Here is a 27112-nt window from a genome sequence, read left to right on the forward strand (position 1 = left end):
GAATGCGCAGAAATGGATAGACTAACGCTTACTATTAAGGATAAAGAAGAAACTGAATATTTTTTGATATGGGACATACAGTATTTTATCAATGGCTAGATAATAGAAACAGAAGTTAGAAAGGAGGAGATATAAAAAGAGGAAATGTTAAAGTGGAGAGTTGTTAAAGAAGATGATGTTAAGTATTATTGTTATATTATGTTATACGGAATGCGGCGGCTCAGTGGCTAAGACACTGAGCTTGTCGATCGAATGGTCGGCAGTTCAGTGGTTAGAATCCCTAGTGTTGCATAACGGGGTGAGCTCCCGTTACTTGTCCCAGCTTCTGCCAACCTAGCAATTCGAAAGCACATAAAAAATGCAAGTAGAAAAATAGGGACCACCTTTGGTGGGAAGGTAACAATGTTCCGTGCAGCTTTGGCGTTTAGTCATGTCGACCACATGACCACAGAGATGTCTTTGGACAACTCTGGCTCTTCAGCTTTGAAACAGAGATGAGCACTGCCCCCTAGAGTCATATGTGCAAAGGGAACCTTTACCTTTACCTTATTATGTTATTATATTATCAATATTATGGTGATGAATACCACAACAAAGATGTGTAATATGACTATTTAAACATAACTGTACCCAGACCACACACTGTTTGATGAAAATTAAATGTTATATAAATAAAACAAATAAAACATGAAAAAAAAGAATTGGAAGGGATCTTGGAGGTCTTCTAGTCCAACCCCCTGATCAAGCTGGACACCCTATATCATTTCAGACAAAGGGCTGTCCAACCTCTTCTTGAAAACCTCCAGTGATTGAGCACTCATAACTTTTGGAGGCAAGCCATGCCACTGATTAATTGTTCTCGTTGACAGGAAATTTCCCCTTGATTCTAAGTTGGATCTCCCTTTGAGAAGCTTCCATCCATTACTTCTTGTCCTGCCCTCAGGTATTTTGGAGAACAGGTCAACCCCTTCTTTGTGACAGCCCCTCAAATATTGGAAGATTGCTATCATGTCACTCCTAGTCCCCCTACATATACCGTTTCCCCCAAAATAAGACATCCCCTGATAATAAGCCCAATAGGGCTTTTGAGCGCATGGCAATAAGGTCAAGCTCATATTTCACGGTTCAAAAAAAAAATAAAATAAGGCAGGGTCTTATTTTTGGGGAAACATGGTACCTAGTCCCCTCAATCATTCATCATATGGTTTTATATCATATTATATCACATCATAAAATGTTAGCCTCTACCAACTAAGCGGCTTCTTCTGAAATGGAAAATTTAACTAAACATTTAATCTTGACTCCATGTTGTGATCATTCACTAACTTCCCAGGTCTTCTGACAAGTTCTTTGGATTTAATCTATTTTCTTTGACTAATCCTCCACCATTTCTCTTTCTGCCTCTTTAGGGCTTTGTGCTTACTGTTACCATCATCCGTGAGGCAGTAGAAGAGATCCGATGTTACATGCGTGACAAGGAAGTCAACTCTCAGATTTACAGCAAGCTCACAGCAAGAGGTCAGGAAATTGGCTCCAGCTTTCTGTCTCTTTGCAACTCTATCAAAAGATGATGATAATCAGAACAGCAATTTTGAGAAGGAGGGGGTTGAAGGGGAAGATGTCAAATATATGGACAGAGCTTTTAATTATCCCTTTGGTGACTTGGGCCAAATCAGAACTTTATAGTGTCCTATTGAAAGAATGCTCTAGCAAAACCTTCCTACTAATGATTATTTTTTTATAAGGCAAATTTATAACATATATAAAGTTTGTAACTATATGAATATCTGGTAAATAAAAACAAAACAAAATATGCTGCCATTTGTATATAATGGTAGGCCATGGTTTAATAGCCTTAAATTTAAGCTGCTAAATTTTTGGAAGGAGAAACTCCCTAAACAAATGTCATTATAGTTTTATTCAGTGTGTGAATCATAAATCATGGTTCATGGTTTACTTTCTTGTACAAATTCATACAACTGGAGCAATTAAACATAATTATAAACATAAACATAACAATGGCATAGTACGATGTACAAATCCACTTGTTAACTGCTTTCAAATATTCAGATACTATGGTAAGTAAAATTTGTAAACAGTAAACAGTATTAGGGCTCAAACTACATGTAGTGTAAACCCTAATATTATGATTCATAAGCCAGCATGTATGTCCTAGTGTATAATAATTAGCCAACAAATCATGCATGAATATACTTATTGTGAAGCTACCCACTATCTCTTTATCTTTATTTTTTGGAGGATACAATGGGGAGGCAGGCATCCATATGTAAAACAATGTAGACAAAGGTAATAAATGGAAAGGGGATAAGAAAATATGCATATGAAAAGGCACTCTTAATTAACACAGGATTTCCTTCTCTTTGATAAGAACCAGGAAGATAAAATGGAAGATAAAATAACAAGGCACAAATAATCTTTGCTGTGAAAACCTTTGCTCTGAATCTACATTTAAATTTCATAGTGGATATTCAAATTTGCTATTTTTTAAAATTGCATTTGCTTTCTGGGATACTGAAAAATATTTTTAGGGGGGGAAAGATAAATCTATATTTATCGGATGCAAGTTTGTTGAGCATGTATCTTTTGGCCCAGTTTTGTCCTTAAATTTGCAAATGCTGGGTTTGATACCTTTTTAGGTTTTTGGTTTAAGAGTTTTATTTTCTTGCTTTCCTCTCTCTACAGTTCATGAATACAAAGCATAGTAAACCAGACCAGCATTAAAAAAAAAAAAGTCCTATGAAATGCAGAGAGACCCCCTACCAAGGGAGTACTGCTTTGATATAGATCATTGGCATTTACCAGCTGTATCAAAAAGCAATATTTTCTCAAACCTTTTGTGCTCTGTTTTGCAAGTCATGATGTATAAGGTCTCCTAAAAGCTAAATGTTTCTTGGAAGAGTGGGGAGTGTTTTTAATTCCCATCTACACTTTGTTGATCTTTTGCTTTGGCTCTCTGCTTCAAATTTAAATGCATGCTGGTCATTTGTACTGTTCACAGCTGCATAAAGCTACTCTACAGTGTTTTAAAAATGAGGCATTGCTCTTTGCTAATACTTGTTGAGTTTTTAGCATCAAGGATCATATCAGCTGTGGACCATATTTGTCAATAGAAAGGTGCCAAATAATTCCCTCTGAATTGAAGTGTGCGTGGGAGGGTTGTCACCGAGAATGCTTAGTGTCTTGTGAAGAATTATGCACACTTTTGGAGAATTTTAAAGCAGTATTTTGTTTTGTCTTCAGGCACAGTGAAGGTGAAAAGTTCTAATATTCAAGTGGGGGACCTTATCATTGTGGAAAAGGTATGACTGCATTTAAAAGATGATAATATTTTCCTCAATACCCATAACATAACAGAGGAATCAGCATTTAGCAATCAATGATGATGATGATGATGATGATGATGACAATGACTACAATGTTATCCATTCAGTCCTGTCTGACTCTTGCCCATTCTATGGGCCAAATCTCCTCCAATCATGTACTACTTCTTAGTTATTCTATGTTCTGGCTGGTGTCAGTTTTGATGGCATAGCAATTAATAGTTAAAGCATGTTGTACAGCAGGTTTCTTCCATTTCATGCCTCTCTATATGTTGAACTTCAGTAATCAGAATTCCAAGCCAACAAATCTGATGGACACCAAATTGGGAAGGCTGCTTCATAATTGTATGCAAACAATTGTAGGCAAACATCCAGATGAGAAGTACATGACAGCACAGTGTTATATGTACACCTATCCCTTTACGGGCCTCTAGTAGTTAACTGGATTTTGCCACCCGTATCTTATAGTCTTAATTCTTGTTTAGAAGTTAATTAAAATTTCAGGAAGGAAGCTCCATTTTTTGATTAGCTTTTGACCAAAGGTTGAAAGCCTGCTTTGGTTTTCAAAACCCTTTAGATCAGGGGTCCCCAAACCTGGCAGCTTTAAGACTTGTGGACTTCGACTCCCAGAATTCTCCAGCCAGCATAGCTCTTCTTTAAAGACCTCTGCTTTAGATGCTTTTCCTATTCAGAAATGCTGGTGCTGACCTTTATTTATTTATTTATTTATTTATTAGATTTTTATACCGCCCCCTCTCCCGAAGGACTCGGGGCGGTGAACAGCCAAAATTAAAAAACATACAATATAAACATTAAAATACATTTAAAACAGAATTAAATCCAAAATGGCTCCCCAATTTAAAACGCCTTACCCATGCCCCTATAAATAAGACGAATTTAAAATTTAAAAATTTAAAATTTCCACATTTAAAAAGGGGAAGATTTAGGCCAGGCCAGCTTGATAAAATAGAAAAGTCTTAAGCGCGCGGCGGAAGGTGCGCAGATCCGGGATCCTACGTATCTCCGGGGGGAGCTCGTTCCAAATCGTAGGTGCCCCCACAGAGAAGGCTCTCCCCCTAGGGGCCGACAGCCGACATTGTTTGGCCGACGGCACCCGGAGGAGCCCCTCTCTATGGGAGCGTACTGGCCGGTGCGAGGCTATTGGTGGTAGCAGGCGGACCTTAATGCAAAAGGAAACTTTCTGAGGATATTACTGAGCACTTTCAAGGTAGAGAAGTATTAGGAGGAGAGAGAGCCTCACACTACAAAGATGAATTTGGTGTGAAGGCCTTCTCCACAAAGAGCATTCTGTTATCATTAGACTTCTTGGCAGGTTGGAGGGAACAGTCTTCAGTGGCAATCTTCCTTTTTTTTCCTGTGCAAATTAATAGAGAGACCGTAGGTTCCATGGGCTTATATGGACGAGAAGAAAGGCAGCTGCCTTGAAACCAGATGTAAGAGTAAAAGGAAAACCACATCCCTGATAAGGACATTTGGGGGCAGCAGAATCATTGCAATGGAAGGAAACTTCTCCAGATTAGCTATTTGCAAAAGACAAGGATTTTTCTTTCTTTCTTGGATAACTGCTCAGACACATGTTTTCAAAGCAGTAGTTCTTGCTTATATTATCAACTTAAGTGGGAACCTTTGGAAGCGTATACATCATGACAGCTGTCAAGGCTCCATATCCTACGAAGTCTCCAAAATGAAAGTCTGTTTCACTTCAGGATAGGCCTGAAGCCTTGCTAGTATTCTGTTTCAGTTCAGTATTCAGGTTTTGTCTTTAGAAAACCCATCCACCTCTACTTCACTGGTCTTAAGAGCTTTCTCTTTTCTGGTCTTTGACAATGATTCAGGTTTAATGATCTGAATTTTATACTTTTACTTTCATTGAATGGTGGCTGTGTAAAAATATATAATAACCATTTTGATTAAGAGAATAAATGGATATGCTATTATGGCAAAAATGTTCTGTTTATTCCCATATCACTTAAATATGAAATAACAGAAAAAATAGAGTTGGAAGGAACCTTGAAGGTCATCTAGTCCAACCTCCTGCTCTAGGTCCTATACCATTTCAACTTCATTTTTCTAAATTGTCTCTTTCTATTGTGGGTGACCTAGAAAAGACTGACACTGGGATTTAAAGTTATGAAGTTGCTTGTGTAATATATCTCTATGAATTTAGTTTGGATGGAATTATACAATAATCTCTATATAATATACAATAATCAGCCTGTCTCAATGAGCTCCTTTACTTAATAATTATATTGTGCCTGTTAAATGTTTTAACTATAATATATTTTTTGAATTGTAAACCCTCCCCCAGTCATTGATTGAGATGGGCAGCTATAGAAATTGAACGAATGAAAAAATAAATCTTCTTAGTTGTATATTATATTTCCAGTCAAAATTATGGACTGAATATTCATTGACTGCCTTTCTTTTCCCAATGAAGAACCAACGGGTCCCTGCTGACATGATTTTCTTGAGGACATCAGAAAAGAACGGTAAACATCTGGAACCCATTGTGAAAATAACCATTAACCTTTTGCCAGTTATAGGGGACATCATAATCATTTTGAACATGTAACCTAAGTAGATACAATTTTAAATTTGGTGAGTCTGACGAACTCAAACACTCATTTTCAATAGCTCAAGCTTCCTTCTTATTTTATAATTGGTGATTTTTTTAAAAAAAACATAGAGCTTGTTTATCTTGCAGGACGTCCTGTTGTGTAAGGTCAAGCAGTGAGAAGGAAAGGGAGATTGATGTGGCATGTTGGCAGTAGCTTGGGCTTCATTGAGCTTCAGATTAGCTTCTCTTCTGAGATGTCCCACCATTTGTTCAGGCAGCTTGCAAACTCTCGGCTACCGCAGCTTTATGTTTATGTAATCAGCAATTCTGAAGCTTCTTCATAATATTTATTTACTTCTACCTAAATTGAACTGTGGGAAAAGAAAAGCACAATTTTAAAACTACTTCGTAAAGTGAAGACAGTGGGATCCTGCCTGGGTGTGATAATATTTATCAAGGGAACAGCTGCCAGTAGCACTGTTGATTCAAGTGCAATCATATTATAGTCATGGTGGCCACAGTCAAATTGTTTGTAGGTCACACAGAGACTGTGACCCACATCAGAAGATGGTTTGGAGGCACACATGGAGCTGCTCTCAACACTGAAGTTATAGGGTTATTATTTGGCTTAATCTTAGTACCTCCCCCCAAAAAAAGAATGATGTATAAAAATAAAAACCTCTGTATTTGCATCTTATCTCCAGAGACAATTCTGATTTGTGCAAAGCACCAGTGTTTTGTGTCTGGTACAAACTAAAGCTGAAGGACTGGCCCACAATGCCTCTGCCAGTGAAAATGGAGCTTGGGGGGGGCTGCACACAGCCCTCCCGAGCTCCGTTTTTGCTGGCAGAGCACTCAAGCCACCACAGATGCCCCCAACATGAGTGCTGTTGAGCTGGCCATGCCCACCCAGCTCTCCGAGGTCAAGCACAACCCTGATGAAGCGGCCTCAATGAAGTTGAGTTTTGACACCAAAGTTTTAGAGACTACTGCATGGATGATGTCCTTTCTGACATGAAAGTGATGGAATCTTCACCACCACCTTACATGAAGTCCAATATGCAAGGACGGGACCGCATTGAGGAAGGCATGTCTAGTTCTATTGACTACTCTATTTTTTTCTCAGCAAGCCATCTGCTGATTTTTTGTTGTTTTTGTATGGGGAGCCCCTCTGATCACTCCCACAATTAATTATAGGTAAAACACCTCTCAGATCACTGAGTTAAGATTCTTCCCCTACTGTACCATGTAGGCTAAACCTTTCTATAAAGAATTTGCTTTAAATAATGAGGTATCGTATTTCCTATGTATAGCATGGGAGGGAGAAATTAACTCAGATGAATATTTCTATAGGGTCCTGCTTTCTCCGAACGGATCAGCTGGATGGTGAAACAGATTGGAAACTGCGCCTGCCTGTCAGCTGTACTCAGAGGTTACCTACTGCTTCTGTACGTAACACAAACGTCGTTTTAATTATACAACCTAACGTGCCATTAAAAAAAAATATCTCCCAATGACATATTTGTTTTTCAAACCAATTTGTAGCTTATGTGCTGAGTTAAATCTTGGTGGTTTATTTGAGCATATCTTGGTCTCTGGTTCCTATAGGAAAGATGGCTAATTCTGTCAGGGGTTCAATCCTAACCATCTCAAGGTTGACTCAGCCTTCCATCCTTCCAAGGTTGGTAAAATGAGGACCCCAGATCGTTGGGGGCAATATGCTGACTCTGTAAAGTGCTTAGAGAGGGCTGTAAAGCACTGTAAAGCGATATATAAGTCTAAGTGCTATTGCTATTATAATGAATTTTGCCCCTTTTCTGTCTTCATACTCTCATCTTCCTTTGTAGGACCTTCTTCAAATCAGGTCATATGTGTATGCAGAGGAGCCAAATATTGACATCCATAACTTCGTTGGGACATTCACAAGAGTAGGCATTGACTTTGTTGTTTAATAAAAGAAAAAAGTAAAACTTAGAAACTTCAGAAGAGTGTTGGGCTTATAAAACAATATTTGGAGATGTTCTACATGTTCCATATAGATTTTAGACCGAGATAACACTTTCCGTAATGATCTCTGTTTGGGACATGTGCTGGATGAATGATCTTTTCATAAGGAGGGATTTTGTTTTTTGAAAGTGATATATAACAGAGAGATTTGCCCTATAACCTCCCAGCTTTGTCCCAATCAACAATTGCATCTTAAAGCTTGGAACTTTGGAGGAAAATGTTCAAGTTGGTAGCTAATGACTCCTTTCATTAAGCTCCAAGTTGCCTTGGAGAGTGCAGTTTTTATACCTGGGGAGTACACAGCTTTCAAGATAAAAATTATACCATTCCATGGGTAATTGTAATTAATCTAAACAAACATGTTTGGAGATGAACAGCATAAAATGTAGTTTGTTCTTGTACTACAGTCTTGTAAGAGGAAATAATAGAATTGGCACTTAATTTTTCTTTTTTAACAACACATCATCAAATATAATTGTCCAATTTTCTAATCAACATAAAGCATGGGAAATGGTTTAGACACTAAATCATTGCTTGTCTTAACTATGTTTATTAACAAGCGATAATAATTAGTACATCTGTAGCATTAGACAATTATGGTAAACTGTATCATCCTAGTAAATCAAAAGCTTGGTTTGTTATTTTAATATTATCTGGGAACCCAACCATTGTAACTTAACCCACTATTTAAAACAATCCATGGTTTACAGAAGGAAATTTAAAAGGGAGACATACAGCTGCTCCTTACAAGAAGGCTGTTCAATTAAAAAATGATTTGGTATTTAAAGTGCCCAGGTAGTTTTCATTCAAGGCAGTAAGATTGTGTTCCATACTGATAATTATTTTAATATTTTGAGTTTCCCTAAACACATCTGTTTATTCATTTCAATTGGCAAAAGGGACATGTAATGTTGGAGGGAGGGAGGGACAGAAAAGCTGGGAGGAAGAGGACAGATGTCAGTGAATAGTTTTTCCCCTGAATCTTAAAAGCGGTTCTTAGTTAATATAATGTGTGAACATGACCCTGGAGTTAAGATTGTTGGTTTACATCGTGCAAATCTACCTTTTATAACTGGAAAAGGCTATCTGCTTCAAGCTAACACCACTGTTTTCCTTTGTTGCATGATTTATTTAAAATGAAATGCTCAGAAACAGCTACGAACAGCCACACAGCATTTCCTGAACCTTTCAGATTTGAACGATAATCTATGATGTAACCAGCAGGCTGTTGAACGTACATTACCATAATCTGTCAGGGTGTTGTATTATTGGGAGCTGCAGTTCAACTGTTGCTTCTTGTAGCCTGCACTACTGAACATCTTGACACACATCACACTCCAGCATTGGCTTCACACCTGAGGTGACAGGGAAAGAATCCTGTGGTCTTTCAGCACCTGAGGATTGAAGCAACAGTGTTGAGAGATTTAAACGTCTCTGATCATTTATGAAATTCTAGAAATGGTGTGTGAACCTTTTAAAAAAAATATATGCACAAGGTGCTTATTATTTTTGTTTGTTTCCTTGACTCTTTCAGGAGGACAGTGACCCTCCTGTGAATGAGAGCTTGAGTATTGAAAATACCCTCTGGGCTAGCACAGTAATTGCTTCAGGTAAGGCCTGATGTGTGAATTTCCCAGGGAGTATGTTAGCAATTTTTTTTTAAAAAAATCTCTTTGTAATTGAAAATAATCATCTCTTGTCAATGGAAATTAGGGGTTGGAATGAAGTTTTCCACTTGTGCTAACACTACCAAGGGTTTGAGTTGACATCTAATTACCCCTTTGGACATTTATAGATGAGAAGACCTTTGGAATTCCAATAAATAACCTTTTGGAGAAAGCATCCACTGCCAGAATAGCACTTAATTGCTCCCTATATTGACATTTTAAATCAGTTACAGAAAGGGTGTCAGGGAGACTTTTAAAGGGAAGCCGGGATAAAAGATCCACAAATAAATGGGGTTCCCCATTTGCGACTCCAAAGGAGAACATCTGATAAAAGCAAGAGCAGATGTATCAGGCTATAGTTGGAAGAAATCAAAGGCTTTTCTCTGAAGCGTATTTCAAGAAACAATTCCGCTGTCACTCCCCTGAGATGGCTAAATATACTCACCTCTTTCTCTATAAGCTTTCCATCTTGTTGAGCACTTAAGGCATGGATGTGCCGCTTTCAGGGAGGGAAGTTCATGGTACTTAGCTGACTGAGAGGCATGTCAAAGACAGAATCCTCAGAAGAAATGAGATTAAAACAATGAGTTGGGTAATGCCAGGATGGTTTCTGTGATTTGTTTGTTCTGTGATTTACCGTAATCAGACAACTTTTGTGCCATGTGTTGCCTGCATTCTTTGCTGAAGCTTCCCTGAAACCTGGCACCCTCTGATGTGTTGTCCTTGCAGCTGGCAAAATTCACAGCCAGCCTAACAATTGGCTATGATTCCTGAGAGCTGCCGTTTCAACAGATCTGAATACAACAGTTTGAGGGATGCTAACTTCTATAGATGATTTTTGGATTTGATTATTATAGTGTATGCATATATATATATATATATATATATATATATATATATATATATATATATATATATATATATATATATATATATATATATATATATATATATATATATATTTCTCAGGTTTTCGCGGGTGTTTGTATGTAGGTCTTTGGTTATTCGGGTCTTCTCCCACGTAAAATTGGAAGTGTCTTGGCGACGTTTCGACGAAGTCTCATTCGTCATCTTCAGGCTGGTGTTCTTGGCTTCGTTCTCGGCACGAAGCCGAGAACACCAGCCTGAAGATGACGAATGAGACTTCGTCAAAACATCGCCAAGACACTTCCAATTTTACGTGGGAGAAGACCCGAATAACCAAAGACCTACATACATACATACATACATACATACATACATACATACATACATACATACATATATGTCTATGTAAGTTTTCACGGGTATATATGTGTGTATAGTTAATATTTCGGGTTTCTTCCCGTGTAATTGTGGATATATCCCTAAAAAACGTCGCTTCTACCCTTTTAGGGATATATCCACAATTATACGGGAAGAAACCCGAAATATTAACTACACACACACACACACACACACACACACATATAATTTACTGGAGTAAAAATTCTTAAATTCTCCCAAAAGGTTTATGTAGTATAAAATGCCACTGAATCTTTAATGTCAAAGAAAACTTACCATAATTTATAGTATTGGGATTAATCATGATACCTCTCCTTAGTTATATTTTAAATTAAAATTATATCTTGTATAGTTTTGGTTTTAGCTGTACATCTTTTCTCTTGACACTAACACTTTTCATGTCCTGGCCTCTAAGCATCATTATTTACTCCCCCCCCCCCAAAAAAAAAGATTGCTCTGCTGATTTTAACAACAGAATGTATGTTTTATTGTTTCGTTTTTGAACACTATTGGTATTCTCCAGTTATTGTACCTATGCATGTAAATTGTATTGGTTAAGACCTGTTTATAAATTAATTAAAATGCATGAATAAATTGATTACCAGTGCAAATTATCATCCTAGGTTCCTTGGTGGCACTTTTGTGTCACTTTTGTGGAGCCCAAATATATCTAGAGCAGGGATGTCAAAAACTGGATTTCTTTGAGGGCCGGATCAGCATTGTAGCTCTCCTCTGTGGGCTGGTGGGGGGAGCGGGGGAGCAGGGGGAGATGGGGTGGCTGCCTCCTGAAGCACCCTGCTGGCCAAAACAGGGTTGGAGGGGGCGGGCTGTGCACTTATCCCTGATAAGTGACCATCAGCATCATTTCAAACCTCCAGTGAGAAAAAAGCCAGCTCTTTCCCTGGAAGGCTGTTCTAGTGCACTATATATATGTGAACTTATACGAACAGAGTGTAGGACTGGTGTTTTTGCTTCAATCCTTTAGGAACAGTTGTGGGAGTTGTTCTCTATACAGGCCAAGAGTTACGCAGTGTCATGAATACCTCAAATCCACGCAGTAAGGTAAGGGAAATGTTTCCTCATTAATTATTTATTCCTTAAATTTATATGACCACATTACTTGCACACAGGTGACTCTGAGCTGCTGACAACATAAAGTTGTTGTCAGCGTTCTGAGTAATGCACCCATGAAAAGTAGAACTCCGAGGCAGGTAGATTCCTCAAAGAACAGCTTTATTGGATACATCATATTGGCATAGCTGATAAAAACCAACTCTGAAAATTCCCGCGGTTTTCACCTAATTAAAAGTGAAAGTTCCACCCTTCCCCCAGGTCATCAGTTACATTGTCTAATGGAGGTGTTGGTCATTCACTTGGTTACTCCACTCTTCCTCTCTCAGCCATTTGTTGAAATGACCTTGGTTCCCACAGGAAAACTTTTTGTTTTGACGGCCAAGTCAGGCTATCTATTTTCCCCACTCCCTTTCCCCCTTATGCCTTGTGGCAACCATGAAGCAGCAAAAGATGCCTTTAGCAGGGTTGACACTCATCTCTTTTACTTGGTCTATAAAGCTAGCTTTGCCAATAAATATGCAAACTTGTGTAGTCCATTTTAGATGCCTGATCATATCTGTCACACGTCTGACATGTGTCACTCGGGTGTGCATATAAAGCATGTTAGATGAACAATGTAAAGTATGAGTTCTCAGACAGTAACTTCATGTCAACTGGTTTCCACAGGAGAATTACAGAAACCAGATCTTTGGTCATCCACATCAATATCACCTGTGTGTCTGCATACAGAAAACAGTGTCAAGGAGAAGGGGCTAGCTTAGTTTATATTTATTACAGTCAGAGGACAGCTTTTTGAAGTAAAAAAAAAAATCTGAGTACAGCACAGTTACAAATATAACCATCACTGATAATGTTACCTAGTTATGGTAATGAAACATCTGCAAGAAAACAAGCCAGCTCAGAAAGTACCAAGGACCTCTCATTACAAATATAAATATACAGATATACAGAGGTAAAAATATCAATATAGCTGTAGAAATAACAATGTACCACAAAAATAAAAAGGGAGCCACGAATAACTATTAAGACAATAATACTAATTTATAGGATCACCTGATCTTCTGATCCCTATACCTAGAAGAATATTGATCATCTGAATCAATCTTGCCTTGTTTGATGCCTTCTGAGTAGAATTGGAGCATTTAAAATTTAAAGTAACCTTAGAGCATGGGTATCAAACTTGATCATGTCATGGGCCAGATCGTGACATATTGCGACATTTTTTGCCTTTGCGGAGCCAGGGTGGGTGTGGCCTGCATGTGACATATCCAGCCCGCAGGCTGCAAGTTTGACAGGCCTGCCTTAGGGGTTCAATCCCTGGCCAATGCAAGATCCCCTCCTACTTTTTATTGGAAGTCAACTGTTGATGCCCTGTTTTAAAAATCTGAACTAGGGAAAGATGTGCTATATCTTTTTTTAAAAAAAACCTGGAGTAGTGTGTGACCATATTTTAGTTTGATACCTGCTCCAGTTGCAATAATTGTTAATGCAAACAATCATTTTCTCTTTTTAAGATTGGTCTCTTTGACTTGGAAGTTAACTGTCTAACCAAGATACTCTTTGCGGCCTTGGTGGTGGTCTCCCTTGTCATGGTCTCCCTCCAACACTTTGCTGGCCGCTGGTACCTTCAGATCCTCAGATTTCTTCTTCTGTTCTCAAATATCATTCCTATCAGGTATAAATGTATTTGTTGTACTCCAGTGGTGGAATTCAAAATTTTTTACTACGGGTTCTGTGGGTGTGGCTTGATGGCGTGGCATGGCTTGAGGGGCGTGGCTTGGTGGGTGTGGCAGGGGAAGGATACTGTAAAATCTCCATTCCCTCCCCACACCAGGGGAAGGTTACTGCAAAATCCCCATTTCCTCCCGATCAGCTGGGACTTGGGAGGCAGAGAATAGATAGGGGTGGGGCCAGTCAGAGGTGGTGTTTACCGGTTCTCTGAACTACTCAACATTTCTGCTATTGGTTCTCCAGAATTGGTCAGAACCTGCTGAAACCCATCTCTGTTGTACTCCTTTAAAATAGAGCTGTATTTTTGAGGTTCTTCTTCATTTGAGCTTTACTCAAACTTCCATAAATGATTTACTCCATATCCTTAACATCAGCCTAGTTGCTTTTTATGTAACTACTCTTGTTATTTTCAAGTGAAAAGTGCTTCCTTGAAGGCTAAAGCAAGCATGCTAGAAGTTCTTGCATGATGTAATTATTGATAGGTTTTACAGTTTCAGGCCATTGTGAATTCTGCATGAATGGGCTAGATGAGTTTTAGGATTATGCAATCTCTTAGGGACATGTGGGTAGGAAGTATCAGTCTTTCATTCCTCATTAGGAGCAAAACAAATCTGGTGCTTTAAATAAATCACAGTTTCCAAATCTGTGTGTAACAAGTGAATAATAACCTTCCTATACTTAGAGTAAAGCGAGCAAGAACTGCTTGCAAGAACTGACTAATTTATGTGTATAATTCATCTGTATATAAATTATAGTTTGCAGCCTGAAAAAGGCCTGTAGAGCTGTGAAAATTTAGAGCAGTGCTAAGGAACTTGGGATCCTCTATTGCTCTAACATTTCCACCAGTGTCATTGCCTGGACTGACTGACTTGGTTAAATGATGGAGTTCATTAGCATTTGGCGTGCTTTGATTTCCCAGCTCTAGTTTGGGGAATCATCACAAGTATTCCTTATTTTTAAGAAATTCATTTACAATTTTTAGCTTGATGTAAGTCATATTGATAAAGAGCATTTTAAATATAGGAAGTATAAATATTAAACATAGAAAACAAGTGACAATTCTCTATGTGGGGAACTCTAAAATTCCTCCCTATGCTGAACTGTTGTTCTTAAAAAAAGGCTGGATCCATTCTTCATACTAAGCCATAATATGCATAGTCATCCATTCTTCATCATTTTGATACCCATTACAAAAATTGTCATGATGCATTCTTTTTGTACTTGTGTCACAGCGTGCAGAAGAGTCTGCATAGTGCTATCACTAGATGTCACTTGCCTTCCCTTGTTTCCTACAGTGAATGCCAATGATAATGTGGTTTACTTTGAGCTTAGTACAATGGTGAACCAGAACACTATGCCTTATCCAACAAATCTTAGTTAAAACCCATTAGGTGTTACGTTTGAAAACAGCTGGAGATCCAGGTCATGAATTTCCCAAATATCACGTAGCTTAACTATGAGTTTTGAACTGGATTACAACATACTCCCTATTACATTGTTTGCTAATAATGGCCAGAGTTCAAATAACTGCTTCAGACCACCAGTTACCTTGAAGCGATTTTTATTTGATACGATCCTAAGTACTGGGTTGCAAATGTCATTTGGAGGAACACTGCTCTGTGGCTTCAGAAATGAGAGAATGTGTTTATATAAATCCCGTGTAAGAAAGTAGCATCTGGTTCAGACCTTATCTAATTTTTATCATGGTGTTGTCCATTGATAGTTGCAATCCCACATACCGTATTTTTCGGAGTATAAGACGCACTGGAGTATAAGACGCACCTTAGTTTTTGGTGAGGAAAATAAGAAAAAAGCTGATTGGCAGGTAGATTGGCCTCTGGGAATACCCCCAATCAGCTGTTCCCAGAGGTGAATTTTAGCAACAGGTTCCTTGGTTGTGAGCTCCGTGCCTTGCTTTTTTTTTTTTTTTTCCTCTGAAACTCTGTTTCAGAAAAGCCTCTGCCTCTGAAAGCCTCCAAAACAGAGCTCTGTTTGGGGGCTTTTTTTCTGAAGCTCTGTTTGGGGGCTTCTTTTCTGAAGCTCCTTTTCTGATGCTTTTTACAGCCTCTGAAATCTCCGTTTGAGAAGCCGGGCGGGGCTACATTCAGAGTATAAGACGCACCCAGATTTTCACCCTCTTTTTTGGGGGGGGAAAGGTGCGTCTTATACTCTGAAAAATACGGTATACAGATGGAACCAAATTGGGGTAAATTGCAAGGGACCAAACCTCTTCAAACACCCTTCATACCAAATTTTAAGTCATGTTTTGAGTAAACTCCTAATAACAACCTATTGTTGCTTCTTCCTCATCTTCTCTTTCTTTTATGTAGTTTACGAGTGAATCTTGACATGGGAAAAATTGTCTACAGTTGGATGATCCGGAGGGATTCTAAAATTCCTGGCACAGTAGTTCGATCTAGCACAATCCCAGAGCAACTAGGCAGAATATCCTACTTGCTTACTGATAAGACAGGTATTTTCATATATAATTTTTTGCAGGACACAGAATCAAGGTTCTGTTGCAATTATTTGTTGTGTTGCGAAAGATCTTAGTGCCTTTTTCTGAATGTACAAAATGGATATGAGATACATGACAACTTGATAGTACTTTCAGTTTTGAATGGTATGCTGGGCATTACTCTTTAAATAGCAGTGGCTGGATGAAGTAGAACAAGCAAATTTAATTCTAGTTATACTTAATTAATATTTTAAAAATGTCTAATACTTTAATGTATTTATTAATTTTCTGATTTATTTTAACTTTAAAGATTACAATCTGTAACAATATTTTGATATCTCTCGGGATGCTTTTCTTGGTAATGCATGGTCTTTAGGTTAAAGCAGTTCTGGTGTTAGAGACTTAGAAATGTTTCTTGGTGTTTAATTTGCTCTTTCTGTGCCATAATATGTAATTTTCCTATTCTAGGGACTCTAACACAGAATGAGATGGTTTTCAAACGTGTCCATCTTGGAACAATGGCTTATGGGTTTGACTCCATAGATGAAGTTCAGAGCCATATCTTTAGCATATATACACAGGTAAGCAAAATTATGAGGCTATGTCAGAGTTAAGGAATGATAGAATTAAAAGATGTTGCTGAACCATAATTCTGGCATCAGGAAATGATGTTTTCGTACTGTTTCTGTATGGAAGATGAAAAATCAGCTAAGCCAAAGAATCCAGCAACCTCCGGAGGGCCATGAATCTCCCGCTTGTGGCATATACTACAATAAATCCTGAAAAATTAAACTTTTTGTTAAACACAGCATTTAGTGCTACATGGCACACTGTTTTGAAATTGAGTAGCATTTCCTTCATTTGTAAAACCTATTCCTGGTTTTCTCTCCATACTACTTTTTCCAGTTTTCATTTCCATAGAAAATCTGTTGAGAAGGGGGAAAAAAATTAGAATGGTAATGATTGCATAGTGTCTTATAACAGGGCTTTTTTTCTTTTTTTCTTTTGCCTTCAAATCAGTTTTGACTCCTGCCAACTGTCTGGACAAGTTCCTTCAGTTTTCTTGGCAGAGTTTTTTGGAAGTGGTTTTCCATTATATAAGTTGAACAAACAAACAAACAAACTCCTTCTAAGGACTGAGAGATAAGAACTGGCCCAAGATGGGACTAGAACTCAGTCTCCTGGTTTCTAGCCTGGTGCCTTAAGCACTAGACAAACTGACTCTTTAATAGTAGGACACATTTTCTCCATGCTGCATGATTCTTGCAATAACAAAAATTTAATATTAGAGAAATAATGGAATTAACCCAGACCTTTAGCTGAATGTCTTAAAAAATCATGTTATTCATTTGCTTCTCCAATAAAGACAGAAATAGTGATTTATCTTTTCTGGCTAGAGACATTTTAGCTCCTGTTTTTAAATAGATGTAGAAGATGGGAAGCAAATAACACTTAACACTAGCTTTGTTTTTATACACCTTCTTTCCACAAATCAGAGTAATAGGAGAGGTACAATTCGGGGCAGGAAAAGCTTGTGTTTTTTTTTAAAGTGAAGATTTTAAAGCTCTTCAAACTCTATAATAAATTTGCTTCAAAGGTGGAACAGGATCACATCTTCTGGTCTTGCCTCCTTCTCGCCCACCCCACCCTGCCTTCAGCACAACCCAGAGGTTGACACACCTGCAGCAATACCACAAAACATCTTTGGAAACCCCAAACTTAAACTAACAAAAATAGATGTCCAACAGTTTACAAAATGTGTTGATCTTGTGAGATTTCAGCCACTGGGCAGTGGCCATGCAATATCCTGAAAAAGGTTACTGGCCTCAGCATAATCTGACAATGACCTCGTATGGGTAAATGATATTAATCCAGGTTCTGTATACACAATCAGGGACCCTTAAATAGGCTGCCTCCTAGATAATTTCTCCCCATCACAACCTAACTGGAAGCAGGAAAAGTAGATCTGCAGATCACTGTTCTATTTCCTGGCTCCAACCTGTAGCCAAGATCAACTTTAATTAATATAGTTTCATTTAATAAGATGAAAGAAGCAGCTAACAGTGGTAAGGGATGTCTCAATGAGTGCAAGCTTAAACATAATTGAAAGGTTAGAATCTCTGGTAATTGGAAGCATTTGCTGGCCATGATTCATTTAAACTGTAGTTCTGATTCATTGCTCTAATTATTGGTACCATGCTATGCCCTTTGACCTGGAAGTGAAACTTTTGTCCTCTTGACACAAGAGGTTAACAGCACAGGAAACTCAATGGTTATATATTCCCCTGTGACCAGCATAATTTAGTAATTGTGAAATTACCTGGAAGATTTGGTGCAGACTTTGAAAACAGTAATAAAAATTAAAACTTTCGACCCTCATATCTGCCCACTTGGGTTTATTTTTTCCTTTTCTATGTTTATAACATCATATCCTATGCATTAAACATCTTTTGCTAAGTTTGCTTTCCTGTAAATTTATATTTTTATGGAGCTTAATGCTACCAATGAAAAGTAATCTGTCCTCTCTTGATCAATGAAAAACATTCCTGTACAGTTGTCCTTTTGATGTTGTTGATTGTCTAAATTGAGGCATACAATGGATAGACCAGGAACTACATAGATGGTGGTGGTGGTTTGTTCTTTTGAATTTGTTGCTTAGTTTCTGAATGTTTTGTTACCAGGATAGGTAACATCATCAGTAGAACTTTCAGTTGAAGTGAAGTCTTGTTTCAGTTCTCTTCTGCTTTTATAGGTCTTATATGATCAGTTGGTCATGTGGCTGATTGGTCATGCTGAGTGAGGCTTAGTTGTCTGGTGTGGCCAAGACACATAGATGTCTTGGCAATGTACATTGATTAGCATCCAACACCCACTTCTGTAAAATTAGCAACAAGGAAAACCATTTTCCCTCCCCTCTAAATTTTGATTGGTGAAATTCGTAGGACACGACAATGATCTTAGTAGTGTTATTGATAACAAATTCCCAGCTGAAGCATGTCCTTAGGAATACTTGGTTGATCTAGACTAAAGAATTATAGGATCTGCTCCTTAGAATAATGTTGAGATGGGAGAACAATTGATGAGAGCTCCTACCATGTTGTATTATCCTTCACAGCATAACAGTAACAGTAATTAACAGTAACAAGTAATTTTACAAGGAGTTATTTGAGATAAATGTTGTTTTTATTTTCTTCCTCTCCCTGAGGTTAATTTACTGTGGTGCTATAACATTGCCAACTCTTTTGCTTCCTTCATTATAATGTTATCCAACAGGGTGGATCTTTGGTGTTGGTGAGGACAATTTATCTCACCAGACATTCCCCATATAATAAACTATATAATTAACAGTAAGATTAGTCATGGATCCCTAACTGTTCTGTCTCAGCCACCCATTTCTATAAGATTATTTATGATCTAGTCACCAAATGCACAAACCCCTTCTCCCAACTCCAAATATTCAGTATTCAAATATTCATATCAATTACTATGGTCAAAATGTCTTAAGGTTATGAAGACAACAATGCTGAGAGAGAGAGATTATTCTTGCTAAAAGTATCTTCCAGATGCACAATATTTCAAGGGGCCATTTATCTCTTGAACACTTAATTTTGAAAGTGAATGCTGCTATGAAGTTAAACTTCACTGAATAATGAATTTATTCCATATGCTGAGAAGTAGCTGACCATGCACAATTGTCCAAATGTCCATTAATTGTGTTTCTAAGTGTGCTTTAATTTTTTTTTATTTGTATAGAGTGTGTTGCCATCCTTAGAATACTTTTTGCCTTAAAGACAGACTGAAAAATGAGGGGGGGAAACCTTGTGTATGTTTAAATCTCATTGACCTCAGTGGGAACACATAAGAGTGCTCCTAACTTTGTAACTGCTTACTTTTAAACTGTTTGTGCAATATGTTCATTTATCCCATAGAAACAGGACATTTTGAGGAAATGGTACACTAGATAAATTCTTTCTAATCGCCTTTGTGGGCTAAGCAAATAAATTAATTACTTTTTCTGTCCTACAATGTATTTTTATCATCAGTTTTGATCTTCAGAATGGCCAGACTCATAAGGAGAGTATTAATTTCAGGATATTAATTGCAATCAGCCTCTTTTCCCCTCTCTTCTAGCAGTCGCAGGAACCACCTGTTTTAAAAGCACCCAGCCTGGCTACCAAAGTACGAAAAACCCTGAGCAGCCGTGTCCATGAGGCAGTGAAAGCAATTGCGCTCTGCCACAATGTGACTCCTGTCTACGAATCGAATGGTGTGACAGATCAGGCTGAAGCTGAGAAGCATTATGAAGATTCTTGCAGGGTGTACCAAGCTGCTAGTCCTGATGAGGTAAAATGGTCCTCAAAAGAATGTTATTGTCTTTTTATTTCTTAATATGCCTTTTTCCCCCCCTTTTGTTTTCCAAATATGGTTAATGGTATTTTGATGGATAATGTAAGTACAGCTGTTAAATTTCATATGACATTAATGCCTGGAATTTATCCATGGCAATGTAATTGGTTTATATAAATAAGATTTCTCAAATCATACAATTTTCTTTTATTTCCATTCAATCATGTCTAGTTTTCTTGGTAAGATTTTTCAAAAGTGCCTTCCTAGGGCTGAGAAGAAATTAGCGGCCCCAGGTCATCCAGCCAGCTTTGTGTCCAAGGAGGAACTAGAACTCACAGTCTCCCGGTTTTTAAGCTGATGCCTTAACCACTGCTCCAACTGACTCTCACAAGCAAATATACCAGAATTTTATTTTGTTTTAAAAGTTAAATCTTTCATGATAAAATCCTGTCTTGGAAGAATATAATTTCTTTGACAATATTGACAATATAAGTCTTCCATTGTCTTCACCCCTAAAAAGTTGGCTTCTTTCTTTTTTTTAAAGAAAGAAAAAAGCTAAAGTTACTTTTCTGAATTTTGATATGGCTAAGCCATTCCCTGTAGGAAATCAGTGAAATGTTGCTTTAACAGACTTCTAAAAATCTACCTTTGAAACTTTATAGTAATAAAATATTGTTAAGTCAGGAAGAGCAGTTAATGTTGAAATTCGAACAAAACCTTGAAGGTCCATCTCCCTAACCCCCCTTTTTCTGAAGAAAAAGGATAATTTCTACCAGTTGGCACAGCATTCATTTCCTGAAACACAAAGCTGGGTTTCCTACATTTGTTTCCGGTGTGCATTCCTGGGCCAAAGCTCCTGAAAGCATCTTTATAGAGAGATCAGTTACAGCCTCTGGGGCTCCGTCATTCTGTCTGATTGAGGCCTTACAGTAACCGAGGGGAAATTAAGTAAGAGGTAGAATCTGATCAGATAACTTGCCCAGGAGAAGACATGACCAAGTGGCCTTTAACCCCCCGCAAAACACCTCACCACTTCCCAGAATGTGAAAAAAATGTGTCTATCAACTACATTACAAGCAGCTGTTCACAAGGATCCTGCCATCAAAATGAGACTTTGAGTAAAAAATAAGAAGGGTCTCTTTATATATCTCCATAGGTCTGAAGTGGCATTAATCAAGAGCCTTGTTGGCCAATAAATTCAGATGAGTTCATGAGCAAGGAGTGTTCAATTGCTAGAAAGTTACAGGAATGCTAGCCAATAATTAGAGGGCTATAGCAAGACTATTGTCTTACATATTGATATAGAATTTCATGGCTGGCATCAAAGTAGCAATGAGCTTTTGGGATGAACAGCCATGATCTAGTTTGCTTTTGTTCTGATGTTTCATCAGACGCTGTGGTTGGCGTCTTCAGAGACGGAGTGTGTTGCCTTGTGGTGTACCTCTCTATGTGCTTCTGAAGATGCCGGCCACAACATCGGGTAAAACGTCAGAACTAAATCAAACTAAACCATGGCCGTTCAGCCCAAAAACATATCACTGCTCCACTGCCATCTTATGCTGTGGTAATCACCAGAATTACCCTGCGGTAATCCTAGGAATTTCCTTTATAGAAGGATCATTGGAGATCTTTTGCATTTTTAAGAGAAGTGTTTACAGGTGCACAGATGAAGTGAGAGCTAAGCAAGCAAGCAAGCCCCTACAGAGAGGCAGTTTTCGGTTTAATGCAGGCTGTGGCTTACATAGACCAATGCCAGATTGTTAATCGGCTACCCCGTTCCTAAAAGCCACGTGCCTTTCCCTTTTATTAGATCTAGATTCACTAATCCATCAGCTAAGAATAGCATTTTAACAACACGTCACTTAATGCCTGGAATAACATATGTAACTATCACATAGTCACATTAAACCGCATACCAGCTGTGCCTTCTTCTTTTCAGTTTGAGGGCAAAGGAGGAGAGAGATTGGTCAACCCAAACCATTTGACCTCAAGGATTGGATTTTTGGCTTACCACTTTTTCTTGCATGTGGTAGAAATCCCTGCATAAAAGTCCTCTAATCGAGAAGCTTAATCTCATCTTCCTCAAATAATGATTTTATTAAGTTCCTCCTCACCCAGCAGCACCCTTTCATGATGACTGTCACGTACTCACAGCAAACTCATATTTTGAATAAAGATAGGTAGCCAAAGCAATACGATTGACAGAAAAGACAGATACCATCAAGGGAAATTTTTAAATGTGCCAATTTCTTAAAAGGTGAGACATTCCCCACCCCCAGTTCACCTCAATGAGAAGTTTGCTCTCATTAGTGGAAAAATGCTGACTAAAACATGTGAGAGGGGAAGAAAAAAAGAGTAGAAATTAATGAGAAATTATTGAGCGTCTTGAAAACTGGCTTCCCTGAGGAAGAAGCAATCCATGCTGCATTTTTTTGGTTGCAGCTCCTTTGTGCAATTTACATAGAGGTAGTCCTCAACTGACTACCAGAATTGAGCCCAAATTTTCCATTGCTAAGCCAGACAGTTGTTAAATAAATTTTGCCCCATTTTTCAATCTTTCTTGCTACAGTTGTTAAGTGAATCACAGCAGTTAAGTTAGTAACATGGTTGTTGCTCAGTCATTTACCTTTGAGATTCTCGAGCAGTATTTCTCAACCTTGGTCACTTCAAGATACGTGGACTTCAACTCCCAGAATTCCCCAGTCAGCGAATCTGGCTTCTCCATTGACTTTGCTTGTCTGAAGGTCGCTAAAGGTGATCACATGATATCAGGACACCACAACTGCCATAAATGCATGCCATTCGCCAAGTGTCTGTATTTTTATCATGTGACCATGGGATGTTGCAACAGCCTTAAGTGTGAAAAACAATCATAAGTCACTTTTTTTTTCAGTGCCTTGTAACTTCAAATGGTCACTAAATGAATGGTTGTAAGTTAAGGACTGTATGTCAAATAACATTGCTAAAGCACAAGACGCAAGAAAAGCTTGCTATATGACAGGGATGTCAAACTGGCAGCCTGTGGGCCAGATGCGTCACATGCAGGCTCTGCACATGGGAAAACATCGCAAAACATGTGAAGGCAACGTGGCATGGTGAGTTTGACACCCATGCTATATGGGACGCTAATAATGGCTGCAGCCTAGGAAGGTTCATTGATGGGAGTATAGCCTGAAATTAATCTCCTATTCCATATCTTATTAGATAATATTTGGGCAAAGAGATGCAGAGGAAATATTTGGGCGTGTTAGTTTCAGAGTAATTCATTGGAACTCACAATGAAAGATAAATTGATCCTCACACTCATTAATCATTGTATTCATAAATTGTTATTTTCTCAGTATTTTCTATATTTTCCCCTGTCCTAGCAACATGGTTGACGTTAAGGCAGAGTATTTTCCTTTTCCTTTCTTCATCATGGGGGAAAAAATATTTTTTTTAAAAAAAGGTTGGCAACCAAAAAAAAAAACAAACCCCACAATGTTGTTAAGAACTTTTTAAAATTTATCCAGAGAAAAATTATTTAACTTTCCAAGGATTGTACTGTATGTAGCTAATGGAAAGCATTGGGACAAAAGCTAATTCATTATTTATTCTTTATTTATTCTTGTTTCAGTGTACATTTCAGGGTGCTGAAGTTGCTCAGTCATTTACCTTTGAGATTCTCGAGCAGTATTTCTCAACCTTGGTCACTTCAAGATACGTGGACTTCAACTCCCAGAATTCCCCAGTCAGCATGCTTGGCTTCACACATCTTGAAGTGCCAAGATTGAGAAACACTGTTCTAGAGGGATGGGATGAAAGGAGAGCAAGATTGGGAACCTCAGGCTCCTGGATACGTCATTCTCTCAATTGCTGTCATATTCCCAACCCTAACCATATAAACCACATCTGCTAGTCCCAGGTGTTATCAAATTAGAAAGTCACTTCTAACCACGGCAAAGGCTGAGGAATCCAAGAGAGGAAATGGTACAGTTAATAATCGAATCACTTTCTTCTTCACTTTGCCTTTTTCCCTCCTCCCTCCTGTTGCATTCGCTTGACCTCTGAACCCACTAGCTCAGCAGTCTATCTGACCTGTGACTTCTCTTGTGCTTAGGTGGCCCTGGTGCAATGGACAGAAAGTGTTGGCTTGACACTGGTTGGAAGAGACCAGGCTTCTGTGCAGCTGAGGACTCCTGGTGGCCACATTCTAAACTATACCATCCTGCAGATTTTCCCCTTCACGTACGAAAGTAAACGAATGGGGATCATTGTTCGGGTAAGATGAATAAGCACACGGGGAGAAGCATTCTCTGTAAATTGGGGTGAGATTTCAGGGTTTTAGGAACCAATTTATTGTGGGTAGGTGGTTATACAGTCAGCTAAATGTTTAGACTGGTTTTGGCATTTTTAACCACCTATCAAGTCCTTCCCAAGGGTCTGGGATAGGCAGATGTTGCTGCTTAATTATATTAATGATATTGTCACAGGATGTAAGCTGTTCCAAGTAAAGCTGTCTTTTGCAATTGACTGATGGAGATTTTGTCAACGCCAGTGGTATTCAAGTGCTGCTCCAGATGTATTGTTGTTATTATTTCTTTATTAGGATATTTTATAAAGCAGAGACTGGTGCAAAATATGTAATTACCTGTAAATGATTCACATCTCTCTTTTTTTTAAAAAAAAAAAATAGGATTAACATATGGACATGTGTGTTACACGTGCCATAATATATAGAGACATTCTTTTCCTAATCCCTGGTTTATATAGTGCCCTTCACAAACTGTTGATGGAATTGTGATCTGCATAAAGATAATGGCTGGGAATGATTGCTATAAGACTCCTCTGGAATCTTAATACTAAAATGTTTTGAACAGAATGGAGCTCATACCCCCCCCAAAAAAAATCTGCCTATTTTTCCAAGCTGCTTTCTTTTCCTCAGGTTAAAACTACTGTTCTTGATAATCAATTAGGAGTCAAAAATTTATCTCCAAAAGTACTGCAAATTTTCTAGAGACCCATTGGAAGAATCTGAACTACCTTCTAACTCCATCCTTTTGAATTTGATTATATTTCTTTCCAAGTTAATTCTTATTGTGTCTTCTAGCAGTGGGGAAAATGCTTATTGATTTTTTTTCTGCCATAAGAAAACTCTCAGTTTATAGAGAAGGTTCAGAGAAGCTGATATTTCTGAATCTTCATTTTCCTACACTTCCTACCTCCTGTTATTCAATTCATAACTGCGATGTATTTCCTACATAGTACAAGGTAAAGGTTCCCCTCGCACATATGTGCTAGTTGTTCCTGACTCTAGGAGGCGGTACTTATCTCCGTTTCAAAGCCAATGAGCCAGCACTGTCCGAAGACGTTTCCGTGGTCATGTGGCAGGCATGACTAAATGCCAAAGGTGCATAGAACGCTGTTACCTTCCACCAAAGTGATCCCTATTTTCCTACTTGCCTTTTTTACTTGCTTTCAAACTGCTAGGTTGGCAGAAGCTGGGTCAAGTAATGGGATCTCACCCCATTACACAGCACTAGGGATTCGAACCTCTGAACTGCCGACCTTTCAATCAGCTCAGCGTCTTAGCCACTAAGCCACCGCATCCCCTCTATTTCCTACATATGCATGCATCAATTGGGACTGTTTTTTGTTTTAAGAGGATGAAAATACTGAGAGATAACATGTTGATATGTGATATAGAGAAATAGAAAGAGGAAAAGATGGGCAATCTCAAATACAAAAGCACTGTTAGTAATAAGATGTTGGATCATGTTTGTTTTACTTATAATCTTTGTGGCCGAGTTAAAAAAAAAAGGCCAAATACCTTTTCTAGATTCTCTAGAAATAGCTGCCTTGCAAATGGTAAAACAATTAGCAATCTCCCTCTCTCTGAGTTTTGTAGCGTCTTCTTCTTAAGAGGAGGCTGTTAAAGATTTGTCTGCTTTCATAGTATCTGATTCCAGGGATCCTGTTATAGCCAACAAGCTGGGCAAAATAAGACAGTTGCTGCCTCTTATTGGTAGGGAGGTAGCTGTTTGTTCAACCACAAAAACTTTCCAGTCTCTCTTCTTCTGAGCAGTTGGAATGGAGAATAATTTTTTTTTTTGGTTTTTTTTTTGCAACTCAGAAACTGCTATTGTCATGTGTCAAGTGGGAGTTGGGGGAGGGAGGGAAAGGCCTTTGAACCTTGGCCCAAAATCAGACTATGGTGGAAAAAGATGTGGTTGAGAAACAATACAACTGGCAAATCTTTCTGCAGATTTATACTTGTAATCGTGCCATATCATGGGAATGTGCTAACCTCCTACTGAACTTGGTGAGAGGAAATGACTAATGCAAGGAGATAGTTGATATGATATTTATATTGGACAAAAGATCTAAACGCTCTTAAAACTAGTTCTGCGCTGCAGGAAGTGGACTTTCTTGTTAGTTTCCTATCAAAAAGTTATTAAAACATATCTCAACAGTTTAAACGTGTAATGCACAAACATTGATCTTAATTTGTGTTGGAAATATTTTAATGTGTTTTTTTTTTTCCTGGCACCCTTGGATTTGAAATTGGAAGTTTGCATTGACAGATGACTCCATTGTCATATGTCCTTTTGTCAAAGATGACAAATAATGTGCCACTGCCATATGTAAAAGCCACTGGTATAAATAA

General features: G+C 38.2%; 1 protein-coding gene across 2 annotated transcripts in view; it reads left to right on the top strand.

Moving 5' to 3' along the window:
- The window catches only part of ATP9A (ATPase phospholipid transporting 9A), a 95714-nt gene that overhangs the window by 31005 nt on the left and 37597 nt on the right, over nt 1-27112 (top strand). The window contains exons 4-15 of one of the 2 annotated variants that reach the window (XM_034433019.3): nt 1410-1518; nt 3262-3320; nt 5800-5851; nt 7273-7367; nt 7767-7847; nt 9461-9536; nt 11842-11918; nt 13445-13605; nt 15992-16134; nt 16588-16700; nt 20251-20463; nt 24566-24727. In XM_034433019.3, the coding sequence (XP_034288910.1) occupies nt 1410-1518; nt 3262-3320; nt 5800-5851; nt 7273-7367; nt 7767-7847; nt 9461-9536; nt 11842-11918; nt 13445-13605; nt 15992-16134; nt 16588-16700; nt 20251-20463; nt 24566-24727 (1341 nt within the window). The remainder of the gene's footprint in view (nt 1-1409; nt 1519-3261; nt 3321-5799; nt 5852-7272; nt 7368-7766; nt 7848-9460; nt 9537-11841; nt 11919-13444; nt 13606-15991; nt 16135-16587; nt 16701-20250; nt 20464-24565; nt 24728-27112) is intronic. The other variant, XM_034433018.3, reaches the window with a different exon arrangement.

The sequence above is a fragment of the Pantherophis guttatus genome, chromosome 3 (assembly GCF_059756535.1).
Source record: "Pantherophis guttatus breed Tessera chromosome 3, ASM5975653v1, whole genome shotgun sequence".
Lineage (NCBI taxonomy): Eukaryota > Metazoa > Chordata > Lepidosauria > Squamata > Colubridae > Pantherophis > Pantherophis guttatus.